This window comes from Aethalodelphis obliquidens, unplaced genomic scaffold, assembly GCF_003676395.1.
Source record: "Aethalodelphis obliquidens isolate GAN/ISIS:26980383/991018 unplaced genomic scaffold, ASM367639v1 scaffold123, whole genome shotgun sequence".
NCBI classification, from domain to species: Eukaryota; Metazoa; Chordata; class Mammalia; order Artiodactyla; family Delphinidae; genus Aethalodelphis; species Aethalodelphis obliquidens.
Window position 1 is genome coordinate 1,870,224 of NW_020838067.1, and position 17,000 is coordinate 1,887,223.

Here is a 17,000-nt window from a genome sequence, read left to right on the forward strand (position 1 = left end):
AGGTGGTCTCTGGAGAAAGAGAACCAGGCATGGCTTTCTTGACATAAGAGAAGCCATTTTGGGTCTAAGCCATGTTGGTATCGAAGCCTGGCCACAGTGCTTGCCCTTGAACAGGTCTCAGTAATTAAGGATCTTAAGGGAAGTGAGGGAATGCAAGAATAAAGGAAAAGCAGTCAAGAAACAATAGTTCAGCAATAAAATAGAGTCCTAGTTCCTCCTCAAGAGTTATACATAACATACATGTCTTTGAGTTCTGCAGGAACTCAACGTTGCAGCCGTTCAGTCTCTTGAGCGCAGAGATGGATGCACAGACCTGTGCATGAGACACACTTGTATAGAACTAAACAACACACACACAGAGTACTAGTAAAATTGAGGACGGCTGAACAGAATCAGTGGGCAGTATCGACTTCAATATCCTGATTGTGACATTGTATTATGCAAGATGTTACTATTGGGGGAAGTCGGGTAAAGAGTACATCTGATCTCTCTGTATTATTTCTTTCAACTACACGTGAATCTACAGTTATCTCAATAGAAGCAAACAAACAAGAGAGACCCCATGTTTCACCCATCAGATAGGCAAAAATTAAATCATCTCACAGTATAAAACGTTGGCAAAGATTTGAGAAACATGGCACCCTTAGCCACTGCAGCTGGGAGTATACTTTGGTATGGCCACTTTGAGAGTCACATGGCAGGCAACCAGTGAAACGTAAAATACAGCCTGTTCACTGCCAGCACCTCTCCTCTGGGTTTGTATACCGTAGAGAAACTCTCCCACATGTGCCTGAGGAGACCTGTACACAGGAGTGCTTATTACAACATTATATAATAGCAAAAGAGTGGAAATAACATAAATACCCTCCATTAGGGAAATGGATATGGAAATGGATAAATAAAATATAGTATATCTATAATAGCAGTAAAAAATAATGAACTAGAAAAGAATACAGATATATGTGTGTATATACATTTATATGGATAGACAGATCTCAGAAACATAATACCAAATTAAAAAAGCAAGATAAAGATAGATATTTATTCATTCAGCAACTATTTGAGTGCCTTTCATGTATAGGGAGCCATTCTAGGAGCTGGAAGTATAGCAGAAAACAGACAAAGCAAGACAAAGTCCCTGCCTTGCAGCTCTTAGGTTCTTGTAAGGGAACACAAACAAGTAAGCAGATAGATATGATACTATGTATGTATTGTTTGACATATATAAACCATATATAAAAATTATATAAACCTATATTTATGTAATTAAATTATTCATATTATAGATTATATATAAATTTTATATAATTTATACATATGGTAATATATAAGTTACAGAATATATAATACAATATAATATTATAAATTTTACATATTTATAAAAATTTTATATTTAAATAGTCTGCCCAAGTTTATACATTTAATGTATACATACATTTATTTATGTAATATAAAAAATGGACCAGAAGGATATATACCATTTGCATGATATTGGGAGGAAGAGAAAGAAGTGGGACTTGGGGTGGGGATGGTTAAAGGGAACATTAGCTGTAACTGTAATATTTAATTACCTAAAAGCCATTCTTCAGCCAGGTATAAATTCAGACATTCTCTTTTGTAGTTATAATACATAATTGGAGGACATTTTCATGGTCCTTATGAAAATGTAGAGTCTAAAGTTTATGTTTGTTAAATTGAAGTCTGAGTATATTTCTCAAGATTGAGAAATTGATTATTGATTCATCCTTGCCAAACTCATAAGTTACTAATTTATAAACTAGAATAGCCATTTATGTAAATTTCCACAGAAAAGGGCTGGAGACACAATGAAGAAATGTATAGTATTAGATTTGGGCCCTCCTTTTCTTACCTCCACTGCAGTTAACTGGACTAATCAGGGCACAAGCACAGCTAACAGCCCTTATGACATGTGGGTGGCACCTGTTTTCATATTAAAAACATCAGGTTTTTTTTCACATTAAAAAAATGTATTGAAGTATAGTTGATTTATAATGTGTTAATTTCTACTGTACAGAAAAGTGTTTCTGTTGTGTATATGTGTGTGTGTGTGTGCGTGTGTGTGTATATATATATATATATATATATATATATACACACACGCACACACATTCTTTTCCATTATAGTTTATCACAGGATATTGAATATAGTTTCCCGTGCTGTATAGGAGGACCTTGTTCTTTATCCATTCTATCTATACCAGTTTGCTGCTAATCCCAAACTCCCAATGCATCCCTCCCCCTTGGCAACCACAAGTCTATTCTCTATCTGAGTCTATTTCTGTTTCGTACATAAGTTCATTTGTGTCATATTTTAGATTCCACATATAAATGATATCATATGGTATTTCTTTCTCTTTCTGACTTACTTCACGTATATGATAATCTCTAGGTCCAGTCATGTTGCTGCAAATGGCATTATTTCTTTCTTTTTTATGGCTGAAGAAACATCAGTTCTTTTTAGCACTTGTAGGAACTCTGTGCAACTCTATAGGTCTTCTTTAAATTTAAATTTAAAATGAGACTAAAATGAGACTAAATACTATGAGATTAGACTAAATGTCCTTCTAGGTTTTAGATCCTAATTCACCCAATTATATAATAGTTCTTTTAAAATTTAATCTTTAAAAATCAATTACATTATGTTTATAGATTATGAGAGCTACATGATCCAATTTTACACTGTATAATGCTCTCTCAAAACACAACGTAAGGCATCTTGTAAAATACTCTTTGGGAACAATTTAAACACACCATTATCTTGCTATTCACTACTATTTCAAAGTTTAAATAAAGTAGATGCTTGACATGAAATTACTTTAAAACATATATATATATATATTTATTTATTTGGCTGCACTGGGTCTTAGTTGCAACACGAGGGATCTTCATTGCGGCATGCGGGCTGTTAGTTGTGGCATGCGGGATCTTTTAGTTGCGGCATGTAGGATCTAATTCCCTGACCAGGGATCGAACCCGGGTCCCCTGCATTAGGAGCACGGAGTCTTAACCACTGGACCACCAGGGAAGTCCTGAAAGTACTTTTTTAAAATGAATGCATCTACTTTTCTATTAATAAAAAAAAGATGGGTGGTTTTATTTTGAAACTTTTAAACTATTTGCAGATAAAGTTTTTCTTTTACCAGTTAGTTTGCAGAAGTAGAGATAGTTTCAACATAAGGTCACAGAGGAGGAAGCCAACCAATGGAAAGCTCACTAAATGATTAGTCAGTGTTTCATACTTTCCTTGTCATCAGCTATCCTTCCCCACTCTGTCACTTTAAGGAGTCAATGGGAAATTGCAGGATTCAGTCTCAATAACTACTGGGAGGCTGGAAGCTTTGTGTGAAGCACTTCAGCCGCCCTTGTTTGAAGACTGCCCAGTCATTTATTTACTGTCTGACCTTGGGCAGATTACTTAAATTCTCTGGACCTATTTCCCCATAGGGATAATAAAAGTACTTATCTCATAGGGGTTTTGTGAAAACTTACAAAGAGGTTATAAACAATGCCTGGTGTATAGTAAGCACTCAGTAGATAATGATAATAACAATAATGATGGATACTACTTTATAGTAATTACTTTATGCCAGGCACTGTAACAAGAACTCTCTCTATATTACCTATTAGCTATTTTTTTTTAAGGGAATTCCTTTATTTTTATTATTTATTTATTTAGTTTTGGCTGTGTTGGGTCTTCGTTTCTGTGCAAGGGCTTTCTCTAGTCGCGGCAAGCAGGGCCCACTCTTCATCACAGTGCACAGGCCTCTCACTACCGCACCGCTCTTATTGCGGAGCACAGGCTCCAGACGCGCAGGCTCAGTAGTTGTGGCTCACGGGCCTAGTTGCTCCGCGGCATGTGGGATCTTCCCAGACCAGGGCTTGAACCCGTGTCCCCTGCATTGGCAGGCAGATTCTCAACCACTGCGCCACCAGGGAAGCCCACCTATTAGCTATTATTAGTACTGTATAACTGCTTCCTATTTCAGGATTTAGCTTAGTAAGCTATGTTTCTGCTTTAGAAGCCGACATGAGAGGTGGAAACAATTTATCCTCCTTAACCTTAGTTGCATACTTTCCAAGCAAAGTCAGAGACTATTTCCCTGTTGGCATGGAAGGGTTTAGAAGGATATACACAGTATCATCTCCATTTAACAGCACGATCTAAGGCCTGTGCTGGACAGTCAGGCCTTTTAGGCAGAAATTAGGAGTCGGCAGATATTGCTGCTCAACTGGCACTCATTTGAAAGAATCCTGAATCATGCTGAATCACAGCATTTTAGCTGGTCCTTTGAGGACACTGAATACTTCTTTTGGCCCGTGTCATCCTGCAAGATCTTCAAGGGCATGGTCTGTGTCTTGACTCACCTTTGTAACCCCTGCAATGCTGCGCACAATACCCTGGGTTAGACTGAACATTGGAGGGCAGGAGGGGATAAAATACATCTCCAGGGGAGGGAAACATAATAGGAGCCTCTTCCTTCAAATACACTTGGCAGCTTATCTTTTGAGTGGGGTGGCCTTTTCCCTTTATTTTCAAACATCGCTAGTGAAACAGGTGTACCGAGGCACATATCCACGCAACACGAGTCACTGTAGTTCAGCTCCATCCCAGACCTTCTCTGGGTCAGTCAGAATGCCTCATGACCAGACTGGCTCTATTAATAATAGTCATTACGGAAAGCTGGACGCCAGGTCGAGAGTAGTCATTGCGGAAAGCTGGACGCCAGGTAGAGAAAAGCCATTAGCTGTTCCTCCCAGAGCCAAACAGCAAAGACCGCATTATGTTTCCATTCCTCTACTTAAGTCTTTTAAACCTATAGAAGAACATTATGTCTAATATCTTTATTTCACACCCACCTTATTTTATTATTATTTTTTAATTTTTATTTTTTTGCGGTATGCAGGCCTCTCACTGCTGTGGCCTCTCCCATTGCGGAGCACAGGCTCTGGACGCACAGGCTCAGCGGCCATGGCTCACGGGCCCAGCTGCTCCGCGGCATGTGGGATCTTCCTGGACTGGGGCACGAACCCGTGTCCCCTGCATCGGCAGGTGGACTCTCAACCACTGCGCCACCAGGGAAGCCCCACCCACCTTTTTTTTTTAAAGTGTTTTTTTAAATATTAGGAACATTCAGTCCCTGCGTCTATAATGAATAGCAGATATTTTATGTAGCACTGTGGTTGGAATGGTAAACAAAAATCAAGTCAGAAAATGTTAATTTATGGTTCCTACGACAATTTTAATTCATCCTCCTGGTGTGGCGTGGAGGCACCCAGGCTGGACTTCCTACATAGACTCTTGTGTTGCACTGACTCACTGTTAGGGCTTAGGAAATCACTAGTTGTGTCTGCAATTACCACACTACGCCTTACCTCAAGATATTATAAAGATTCAGCAGTTAGGGAGGGGAAGTCCATGAAGCTGTATAAGCTTCTTGGTAATAAAACTATGTAAGCACAAAATACCATTTTATTATTGGTCACTCTCGTGTTGTAACTTAATGCATAAAGTGCCAGGCAACTCAGTCTTATTGGAAATGGGGACTTTTCATACTTAATTTTAAAATATTTTTACTTTAAATTGCCTTGATTAACAACAGTTAAAAAAAAAATCATTGGCCCTTAAAATAGTCCATCCACTCTGATAATTGCTACCCTCTCTTGAGCACTACGTTGAACACAATCTGCTAAATGCTTTACAATAATTAAGTGATTTGAATCAGGTTTAACCCTGACTCTCAGCATCTGAGCTCTTAACCACTCTGCTATACTACCTCCTCACAACATGATTTAAGAAGCCATACAGCCTTGCGACTAGGATTCAAATGAGGTGAAACCGGGGGCAAATGAATAGCTCAAGTCTACACAGCCACCTGCGGAACTAACGCTGCAAACAAGGTCTGATCACCCCAGTTTTAACATCTTAATAACAAAAGATAGGAGCGCTTACTTTCCAAGTGTAAGTCATTAAAAGAATGAAAAATACACTCCTGGCATGCATCAGCCAACATGGGCCGCAGACTAACCTCAAGAGCACGCCAAGTTTAGTATGAGACTGAAGTGATTTTAGGGCCTTTTAGGGCTCAAGAGACTGGGGACTCTTACTTTTTTTTTAATTTTATGTTTTTAATAAAGGCCATTCCCAAATGGGACACAAAATTCTGTAACTTCTGAGTTTACCACTGAATAGTTTGACTTTACTCCTCCATGACAGAATATCTATGCTATATATACAATGTCTTTTGGAGAAAATCTAAAGGCTTTTCGGGACCGTGACAGCCCAGGCCGGGTGGCCCTCCTGTCGCAGGGAACGTCACTCATCACATGCTCCTCCGGTGACAAGGGTGTTGGGACCGAGGTCGCGGGCCGTCCTTCCACCCCCGCCCGCTCCCCAGCGAGGGACTTTTATTTGAAAGGGGGTGTTATCAGTCCTGCAAGTGGGAGCTGCGAGGCCTCCGGGGCTCTGCCTGGGCCGCAGAAAAACCCAAACGAATCTCAGGCTCACGCAGCCACGGCCACCTGCGTGACTGGGCAGTCCGACTTCCCCAAACCGAGAGGCCCCGGAAGTGGGGCCGGGCTCCTGCAGGGTCCGCGGGCACACGCTTTCCGGAGCCCGCCACCGGGAGGAGTCCTCCCGGCCCCACGCGCACCACAGCCGCCTCCCTGAGACCCCATCTCGGCGCCCCTCGGCGCTGCTGCCAGAACGGTCGCTGAGCCAGGATGCCGACATCCCCGATCCAGAGAAGCCGGCTCTCGGGGCGGGAAGGCCTCACGCGGGGCACGGCGGGAAGGGCCGCGCGCTCAGGGGAAGAGCCCCGCCCGACGCGGCGCGTCGGGCGGGGCGGCCCTCCCCACAGGCGGCCCTAATTGGACGGCCGAGCCCCGCGCGCTGATTGGCTGCGTGGGCGAGGCGGAGGAGAGCCGTGCGCAACGGCGTGTGTGGGGCCGTGTGCAGACCCGCGTGTGGCGCAGGCGAGGACCCTGAAAATAAACAGCCGCTGCCTCGCGAGCCGCCTTCTCGGCCTGCGTCCGAGTCTCCGCCGCTGCGGGCCCCTCCGACGCCGAAGGTGAGGCCGCGAGCATGCCGGGGGCCGCGGTGCGGGGGCCGCGGGCGAAGGGTCGGGAGCAGGGAGGCGGCGATGGCGGCCGCACTCCGGCCTGCGCCGCTGCTGCGTCAGGCGGGAAACGGGCCGCCACCGCCCGGCCCCGGACTGCGCCCCGCGGCCGGCCGCCCTCCCGCCCTGCCTGCCGCCCGGGACGCGGGGCCGCCGCAATCGGGCCGCCGGTCCCAGGCCGCAGCCTCGCCGCGGACGAGGCCGCGCGTCCTTGGGGCCGAGGCGGGGGCTCCGGGGTCGCGGAACGTAGGGCGGGGGTGGATTTGGCGGGAACGTGCGAGGAGGGGGCCGTGTGTGGGGGAGGGCCCTGGAGCAGCGGGGGGCACGGGGGCTGGGCCTGGCGCGGGCCATGTGCCAGGGGCTGTGTGGGCTTAGCTGGGGCCTTGGAGAAGTCCTCCGTTTAGGGTGGGGGGACACCCCGCCGGAAGGCCCGTGTGGCTTCGGGACTCGCTCTGCCTACTTCCCGATAGCTTCTCGCTTCTTGAATTTTTATCGTCATTGACATGCTAAGTTACTTGTTTTACGGTGCAGTTCGGGAAGGGGCAGATAAGGCCCAATTTTCTTGAGTCAACACTAATTTAAGTTACGGAGGCTTTTGAAAAACCCCGTTATCAGAAAAAAGCATGAATTTGTCAAACTTCCAAAATCATGGCAGCAGTAGTAATTTTTGCATCATCTCTTGGACAGGTGAAACGAATACAGTTTAATCTAAAAACGAGACGAGAAAATTAATTAGCCAACCTCCATTTGGATTTTCCAAACGTGAAAACCTATTTTAGAATGGCATAATGGCCCACATTTGGGTTTGGGTGTTGATTTTATTATGGGTAAAGCTTGTGCTTGTTGCCACATGTTAACCACATGGACGCAGCCACAGGGCACTTCCAAAGGAAGTGACTACATCTGGTTTTAGGGGTCTTAGGAAAAGAAAACATTGCTCAGTTTTCATCTGTGACTTCAGATAGTGTGTTTCAGGCATTATTCAGAAGGATCCACAGAAAGGGTAGGGTAAAGAAGCCAAGAGTTGGGATTAGTTTTTTTTTCTTTTCAGGAGGATTAATTTACGTTCTCATCTTGTACCCCCAAATGACAAGCTTTTAAAAACAGGTTTTTCCCTTTTTCCTATTGTTTGACGCAGTTTGGGGAGAGAAACATAACCAGTTAATTTCTGCATCAGTGAATTAACCTTAATTTAAATTAAGAACTTTGTTATTCGTTTGCTCAAGCCCTATAAGTTGAGTGTAAGGTTTTGAGGTTCTAAAGAGATGGGTGAAAAGAAGTTCCTACCTCTTAGGCTTTTTTTTTTCCCCTCTGCAAAGCAGTTATTTTCAAATGCTTCTTTAAAATTACTGTGATGGAGGCTTAATCAAACACCTACAAAGTGCCTCGTACATAGTTTCACGCTGTTTTTAGTTTGTTGAGCCTGATTCTTGTCTACAAGGAGCTCTCTGTACTGGAATATAAAAGGAATAATTTATTAGGTTCCCAAGGGCTGAATTAAGGACTTAAAATTTTTCCAAATCGCACCTCTTGGCAACAGTATTTGAAAAAAGCTAACAGTATATATTTATGTACTTATCTAATATGTCACAGATAAATTGGGTACGTTTTTCTCATCAACCAAAGGTCCACATTCCTTTTCATATTGATAAGCTAGGTATTTCATACGTGCAGTCTCTTTAAAATATTTTGAGCCAAATCAGTGGAGAACTTAAGGGGCATTTATTACACTTGTATTTGAACATCTGGAACAGGCCGAATGCTATCTTTTTTAAGGTATTATAAGTGAGTTTTGTAATACAGTTTTGTGATTGGATTCTTTTTACCTTTCTTAAAACCTAATTGAAGTCTGTGGTACCTAAATGGAGGCTTAAGATGGGTACTTAAAGGCAGTAGAACCACAGTTTGACTAATTGGAATGATTGGTCTGTTGTCTAAACGCTTGACCACAAGAGAGATTTTGCTTTTTTTTTTTTCTTCCCCTTGCAGGAGTGAGAGTTTCTTTTAAGAATTGCTGGCTTCTTTCCTCTTCCTAGCCTTCTGACAGTAAGTGGAGAGCAGAAGACTGATGCCAAGGCATCCTGGCCTGCTCTGTGGAGAACACTCTTTCTGTACTGTCTCATTTAATAGAACTCTTATTCTGGCAGTGTCAGATGCTGCTGCAGTAAGGGCATGCTGTTGAGAGGTTCACAGTAAAGTGTACACCATTTTCATGTTGTAAAAAACTGCTGGAATAATAAAATGGAGCTTGTGGCTACCAGCATTCACGTTGTGAGTGGATGGGCTGTGTTAATCAGGACAGAGTGCAGTATGGTGGTCACCTGGAGTTGCTCCATAATTGCAGATGAGGGTGTTAACTAGTGAAGTCAGGTTGCCAGTCTTTGGTCTGTGGTGACACTCCTAAGTTCTGCCTCAGGAAAAAGGTTAAAATCTAAAGTGGCTTTAAATTCATTCATGGGTGTGGATTTTTAGAAACGTATCGATTCTAGCTTTATTTTGACTTCTCTAAATTGGTGTGCTTTTCTGATAGCATTTTCATGTACAGTATCACTTAAACCTAACAAAAGCCTCTGCAGAGGACTTGGAGCCAACTGTTGAAATCCTGACTCTAGAACTTTCTGAATCGCTTCTCGGCCTTTTGGCTAAGATCAAGTGTAGAACTTTCTGTAGGGCTAGCCAAAAAGTTCTAGAAATAAGATGTTATGGGAAAACCCGAGCGAACTTTGTGGCCAACCCAGTAGTTGTATAGCTTTGGGAAGTCATTTGGTCTCAGATCCTCAGTTTCTTTATTGTAAAATGGGGACAAGAATACATGACTAGCAAGGTTGTAGGGATTACAGATAATGTCTTTATCAACCCTTGACTTACAGTAGGTATTCAGCTATTGATTAAAACCCTTCAGAGCAGGCAGAAATGGGTGTGAGTAGCATTGCTCCCAGGACTGTACTCTGTTCTACAGTATTCTGGCCAGAACGCAGGTAGTGCACAGTATAACTTGCTTCCTTCCATTCTATCTGTGGTTTATCTTTACTTCAACAGTTGGAAGTGTTTCAGTACCATGTTGGAACTCTGAACCAACTTATTAGGGTGTAAAAATGGGTGAGTGCATTCAAGGGGCAGAAGCTCCACTGTGGTCTCAGTGCAGTTTAGGTCAACGTGGATGAGTCGGGTAACCCTGAGTTTGGGGAAGGTGACTGGAGACACAGCAAATGTGAGTCGATGTGGCTGTGTTAGGAAAACAATCCAACCCGATCCTTATCAACTGCTTTATGGCACGCGCCTTGCCTGTTGCTACTTATTTTAAATGTATTTATAGAGTCATGGTCTCTTAGTCGTCGGAACGCAGTTAGTCTTGACCGTATGCCGTTAAGTTTTAAGTAGTTTACTGGCTTTGTTCTTAGTGTCAAAAATATGGCAGAATTACATTCACGAAGACATTTGTATTACCATTTGCGTTTTGGTACCAATTCCAGGATTTAAGCCTTAAAGCCTAGACGAGTGCAGTATCTGTAAAAAAGAGGCCTCATAGCTTGGCTTACACGGCCTCACAAGTGCGTCTTTGCAAACCGTATCTTGACTGCCTTACTCCTCCTGCTGCCTGGCATGCCTTGTGCTCCTACCACATCTCTACATGTGATTTATGTCAGTGAAAATTCAATACACAGCAATCGAAATGGAAACAGATCCTGATTTCTGTTGTTGAAAATGTGAAGTCATTAGGAATTCACCCTTTCTTGTCTTACCTCTAATCCATTCCCCTCAGGAAGTAGATTTTATGAGATGGGAAGCTTGAGTATAAGCAGAGTTGGGCCCATTTCAAGCCTGCTGTGTAGGTTGGTTTTGTTTGTTTGTTTGTTTTGGCTGTGTCGTGCGGCTTGCAGGATGGATGCCCAGAATCCTAACCACTAGGCCACCAGGGAATTCCCTGAACTGAGTGCTCATCTATCTGTCTACAATCCAACTTAACTGGGAGAAGAGTGGAAAGGCAGGAATAAATGTGAGCAGTGTACATATATCCATACGTTTTTTAAAATTGAGCACCTGTTAAGCACAAGGCACCTGGTAGTAATCTCGTTACAGATCAGTTTTATCTTCCTCAAGACAGGAGAGGGGTCAGGTGTCTTGAGGTAACGCAGCAAGTGGTTAAGCTCGGTTAAGTGGTTAGCCCTATAGTCCCCAAGTCTTTTTATACTGTGTGAGGATACATGGGTGTAGATACAGAAATGATTTTTAGCAGCAAAAGGAAGAAAAATATGCTCTCCTACTGCCTGGCAACAGTGAAAATACGGTATTTGTTTTTTAAATTCGTATATATGTTTTGTAGCATTCCATAAAATGTTGCTGAGACTCTGGATGGCAAATTAGGGGTCCTGGCTCAGTTGCTGATTTTAGTGACCAGGAGTAAAAATTTCTCAGTTACATGTGGGGATTTTACTAGACAGTCTGAAATACATACTGAATTTAGAGTGATTGTACTCAATCCTTATTAAGTATGTAGTTGAAAATACATCGTTAACTTTTTTTTTTTTTTTGGGGGGGCGATGCTACACGGCTTGTGAGATCTTAGTTCGAACCCGGGCCCCGGCAGTGAAAGCGCTGAGTCCTAACCACTGGACCGCCAGGGAATTCTCAGCATCACTACTTTAAATTAATGGTGCAGCACCTCTTGTGATAGCAAGAATTCAGGTGTTTTATTGTCAGTACTTTCTGGATTGGATCGGGTCTGTACCAGAAGCACAATTGGTTTCATTCAGCAAATGACTATTGGTGCCCCCCCCCCAAAAAAAAAAACCAACAACAACAACCCAGCGGTTAAAAATACTGTTATACTGCTACTAAAAGGATAATTGTATGGGGTATTATGATTCAAAGGTGAATTACTTGGTGTCTGCTCTGAAGGAATATGATAAAAAGCAAAAAGGTAGTGCAGAGTGTCCTGGGTCTTACTAGGGATTAAGGATAGCTCCAGGCTGGGTGGTGTGGTCAGGTTCTTTTATAGAGTTGGCCCTGGAAGGCTGCAAAAGGTTGTGACAAGCGGGAGAGGCGGGGGCAGGGCAGGGCAGTGCTGCACACTTGGCTGCAGCCAAGAGCAGTGGGAGTCAGGGAGCCATGATAGGTTTGCAGCTTTGTCTTACCGCCTCTAATTTTCCTAAGGAATAATAGCGTGCCATTCTCTAAAGACCTTAGAACTAAGGACATTTGTATGTAAGATGAGTACCAGGATCAGTAGTGTGCCTTAAAAACATAGTGGGAATCAGTTGGGTTAATGTTACTAAAGAGCTCTCTGCCATAAAGGAGTAAATGTAGACCAGCTGATTGAGGTCGGCTTGGCCAAAGAAACAGTTCATGGAAAATCCACACTTAGCTTATCAGTTCTTGAGTAGCTAAATTTTTTAAACTAATATTTGTAGGCTAAAAGTAAACGTAAAATTTTAACTGCTGTCTTTATTCAATACACTGACAAACATCTGATGATTCATTGTAACATATTTCCTTTGTACTTTACCATTATGAAACAAGAGGTCCTTTTAAAGCAGCAGTCTAAAAGGGAGGTTGCCCGGAGCTATCATTTCTTTATCTTTGACAATGCATATTGAATATTGGGTTGTCATATTTCTAAAAGATAAGTATCTTATTGAAATAAAAAAATTATAAAATACTCAGAACTTGTCAAATTGCCTGGATTACCTTGTGAAAGGAAGTGATCGTTTGTGCAAAGAACTCCTTGGGACCAAGAGTTAATGTGCTCAAATTGGTGCCGAGTAAACAGAAGATGCAAAATGAAAATGGGGTTGAGGGGAGGATGACATACCGTAAGCTGCATTTTTCTGTGATCATTTTATGTGCCATTCGTTTTTTAATCATGAGTATTCTCTCTGGTGGAAACCAGCCCTCCACGTAACGTGGAATGCCAGCACCCGTATAAGAAGGCAAATGTAATTTTGCAAGAATACGTTTTTAATCTTCGCTGACTGGTTTCATCTGACTAGAAATGTGCATTATGCATTCAGGCACTTTCCCCTACCCCCTTTTGATAATAAGTTTATATGGCAAGTGGCAAGAGTTGGTAGAAAGATTCCTCTGAAGATTTATCCTGGCTCTGATTGCAGAGAGTTGGGATAGGTAATGAGTTCTTTTCAATATTTGATGATGGAGACTTGAAACTTGAGCATAATTTTTAGTCACTAGATTTCTCTACAACGTGTTTTAAAAACTTTGTTTACCATTGTTTGACACTGGAATTAAGGGTAAAACTGTTTAGCTATGGAAGTGTGGAAATGTAAAGGTTACATTGTTTTTAACTAGTTTGTTTTTTAAAGTCCACTTTACTGGGACTTTGTCCTGCAACATTCCATTCTGTTCTATTCCATTCCATTCTATTCTATTCTAGAAATAGCCCGTGCTTATTTTTAGGTTGTTACATAAGAAGTATAAAATGCATTTGCTTTAGTTGGAGTTTTGCTTTTATTTTGAAACAATACCCAATAAAGGAGTCTACTATGAAATTCCAAGTAACCTTGTTTTAAATGTAAAATTACAGAAAAATTTGGAAATGGGAGAATAGAAGAGGGAAAAAATGGTCCCAGTGTTACTGGCATTTTACTTTGGTGTTCCTCTTTGTCTTTTTTCTAATATTTTTAACATACCCTGCCATTTAGAGACAAAATTGCCTGCATTTCTTCTAACGTGTCTGCTCTAAATACTGAATCACCACGTAGTGCTGCAGTTTAGTTAGGCACTGTGTTAGGTGCTAAGGGCGCAGAGGAGAATGTTTCTTCGTCCACTCCCAGAATCCATACTACAGCTCCACTGGGTTATTCCAATTTTATAACCAGTAAATGACTTCCAGTTGCCCACAGTAAAGTTTACTGGCTTGTAACCATGAAAATGTCCATTAAGTTGGACCTGGAATGAGGTATTACTAATTATTTCTAATAATGGATATTCATGGATACTAACCCTGTAAGTCCCGTCATCTCATTAATAATTGGATTAACATGTATGCATAATCTTAATGATTGTAAAGATCACAAGTTTTATGAAAATATATGTTTTCAATGTGTTTTTCACTTTTAATATATTTCATAATAGATATATAATGCCTACATATATAGTTATGTGATTGTTTTTCTAACCAATATTTTGGTTAGAAAAAATATATTTTTTTTCTTCAGAATAATTATCCAGAAATACACTAAACGGGGAATAAAAGCTAAAAGTAATTTCAAGTGGTTTAATGTTGTCATTTTTAATGTTTTGAAGATCTGGCTGCAGCCATGAGCAGTAATGAATGCTTCAAGTGTGGACGATCTGGCCACTGGGCCCGGGAATGCCCCACTGGTGGGGGCCGTGGTCGTGGAATGAGAAGCCGTGGCAGAGGTGGTTTTACCTCGGATAGAGGTATTTTTGTCGAATAAAAAATTTCGAAGTACTTCAGTATTCGTAAGTATCAAGACTGGTCTAATTAGCCAAATTCTTTTTGTTTCTGCCCAAAATAGGTTTCCAGTTTGTTTCCTCATCGCTTCCAGACATCTGTTACCGCTGTGGTGAGTCTGGTCACCTTGCCAAGGATTGTGATCTGCAGGAGGATGGTAAGCATTTAACACTTCCTCTCCGTGCGAGCACGCTCTACTGCGTTGGAAGACATTTTCCACCTCTGAGGGTGTGTGCTGTGTGGTTTGACATGTAGCGGCGTCTGTAAGGTTTTATAGTCTTGGTCTGCTTCTTTTCCTTATTGTTGAAGCCTGCTATAACTGCGGCCGGGGAGGTCACATTGCCAAGGACTGCAAGGAGCCCAAGCGGGAGCGAGAGCAGTGCTGCTACAACTGCGGCAAACCCGGCCACCTGGCCCGCGACTGTGACCACGCAGACGAGCAGAAGTGCTATTCTTGCGGAGAGTTCGGACACATTCAGAAAGACTGCACCAAAGTGAAGTGCTATAGGTGAGTTGCTGGCGTGCTGCTGGCGGAGAGCTCATTGCAGGGGCTCCTGGAGAGTGAGTTGGCTGTAAATGGGAGGGCCTTGGCGGTAGTACATTCCCTGAGGTGGCTGCGACCGTAGGAGAGGTTTCCGGCCTGCGTAGCCCAACTGTCTGCCTTGGGCAGTGTCCTACCGTGATGCCTGGTGGATTATAGCAGCTGGGCGGCACGCAGCACAACTTTGGAATTTTTAATGGTCTCAAAATAAGAACGTTGGGACTTCGCTGACGGTCCAGTGGTCAGGACTCCGTGCGTGCCTCCACTTCAGGGGGCATGGGTCTGGTCCCTGGTCAGGGAACTAAGATTCCGCCTACTGTGCAGGGTGGGCCCCCCCCCACCAAAAAAAAAAGTTCTGTTATAATAATTTGGGGTTTTCAGACACTTTGTAGAAAACCGTGTAATTCATACACACAAATCTTTTGTCATGAAACCAGAAGACTCTGCCTGTCTGTGACATATAATAATATGTACACGTGAAAGTGTAAAATTTTATATAAGTTTTGATATGTATATAACAAATCTTAGGGGTTAATTTGTGTGAAAGTATAAAACATTGGCCAGTGTTTTGGTTGTGGTGTTGGTTGGACTCTTATGGCAAAGGTTTTGGTTTTATGCCTTAGGCTGCACAATTGGGTAGCTTCGCTATCAAATTCCTCCTTTTTGGTCTTAGTTTAGGGGATAATAAGACTTACTGTCCTGAAAACAAAACTGTACTGGTTTATTGTTGCTTTTTGTTCTGCAGCAACTATTGCTTTAGTCCAGTTGGGCATTTTCTGAGCGCTATTATGAAGTTGTTCTACTTTCCTTTCTTTAGGTGTGGCGAGACTGGTCATGTAGCCATCAACTGCAGCAAGACGAGTGAAGTCAACTGTTACCGCTGTGGCGAGTCAGGGCACCTTGCACGGGAGTGCACGATCGAGGCCACGGCTTAATTACTGTCCTCTGTCGCCCCTCCTTTTCTGATTGAATCCTCTTCACTGGCCAAAGGTTGGCAGATAGAGGCTACTCCCAGGCCAGTGAGCTTTACTTGCCGTGTAAAAGGAGGAAAGGGGTGGAAAAAAACCGACTTCCTGCATTTAACTACAAAAAAAAGTTTATGTTTAGTTTGGTAGAGGTGTTACGTATAATGCTTTGTTAAAGAACCCCCTTTCCGCGCCACTGGTGAATAGGGATTGATGAATGGGAAGAGTTGAGTCAGACCAGTAAGCCCATTCTGGGTTTCTCGAATATGTTCCCATGTAGGAGGTAAAAACCAATCCTGGAAGTGTCCATGAGCTCTTCCATAAATAACTTTAATTTTAGCGTAATGACTGCCTTGGATTGTCTGACCTCAGTAGCTGTTAAATAACATCAAGTAACATCTGTATCAGGCCCTACATAGGACATACAGTTGACTGGGAGTAAACAAAATAAAAACCAAACATGCGTGTTAACGGCTGTGCGAGAAAACTTGGGATAAAAGCCTGAACAGGAACAACTTCCCCGCAGCGTTGATGCTGGGTAAACAGATGGCGATGGCAAAGGTGTAGAACACATTTTTTCAAAGACTAAATCTAAAACCCAGAGTAAACATCTATGCTCAGAGCTAGCATAATTTGGAGCTATTCAGGAATTGCAGAGAAATGCATTTTCACAGAAATCAAGATGTTATTTTTGTATACTATATCACTTAGACAACTGTGTTTCATTTGCTGTAATCAGTTTTTAAAAGTCAGATGGAAAAAGCAACTGAAGTCCTAGAAAATAGAAATGTAATTTTAAACTATCCAATAAAGCTGGAGGAGGAAGGGGAGTTTGACTAAAGTTCTTTCTGTTTGTTTCAGATTTTCATTAATGTATATAGTGCAAAATGCCATATTAAACAGGGGAATGTGGAGGACTGAAA

General features: G+C 42.4%; 1 protein-coding gene across 5 annotated transcripts in view; it reads left to right on the forward strand.

Annotated features, from left to right (window-relative positions):
- CNBP (CCHC-type zinc finger nucleic acid binding protein) overlaps window positions 1-17,000 on the forward strand; it is a 48,789-nt gene extending 31,789 nt beyond the window's left edge. The window contains exons 1-5 of one of the 5 annotated variants that reach the window (XM_027098493.1): window positions 6,942-7,088; window positions 14,400-14,516; window positions 14,636-14,728; window positions 14,881-15,079; window positions 15,930-17,000. In XM_027098493.1, coding sequence (XP_026954294.1) covers window positions 14,414-14,516; window positions 14,636-14,728; window positions 14,881-15,079; window positions 15,930-16,047 — 513 coding nt within the window. In that variant the 5' untranslated portion in view covers window positions 6,942-7,088; window positions 14,400-14,413 and the 3' untranslated portion in view covers window positions 16,048-17,000. Of the gene's footprint in view, window positions 1-6,941; window positions 7,089-14,399; window positions 14,538-14,635; window positions 14,729-14,877; window positions 15,080-15,929 lie in introns of those variants that run through there. The other 4 variants (XM_027098490.1, XM_027098492.1, XM_027098491.1 and 1 more) reach the window with 4 other exon arrangements.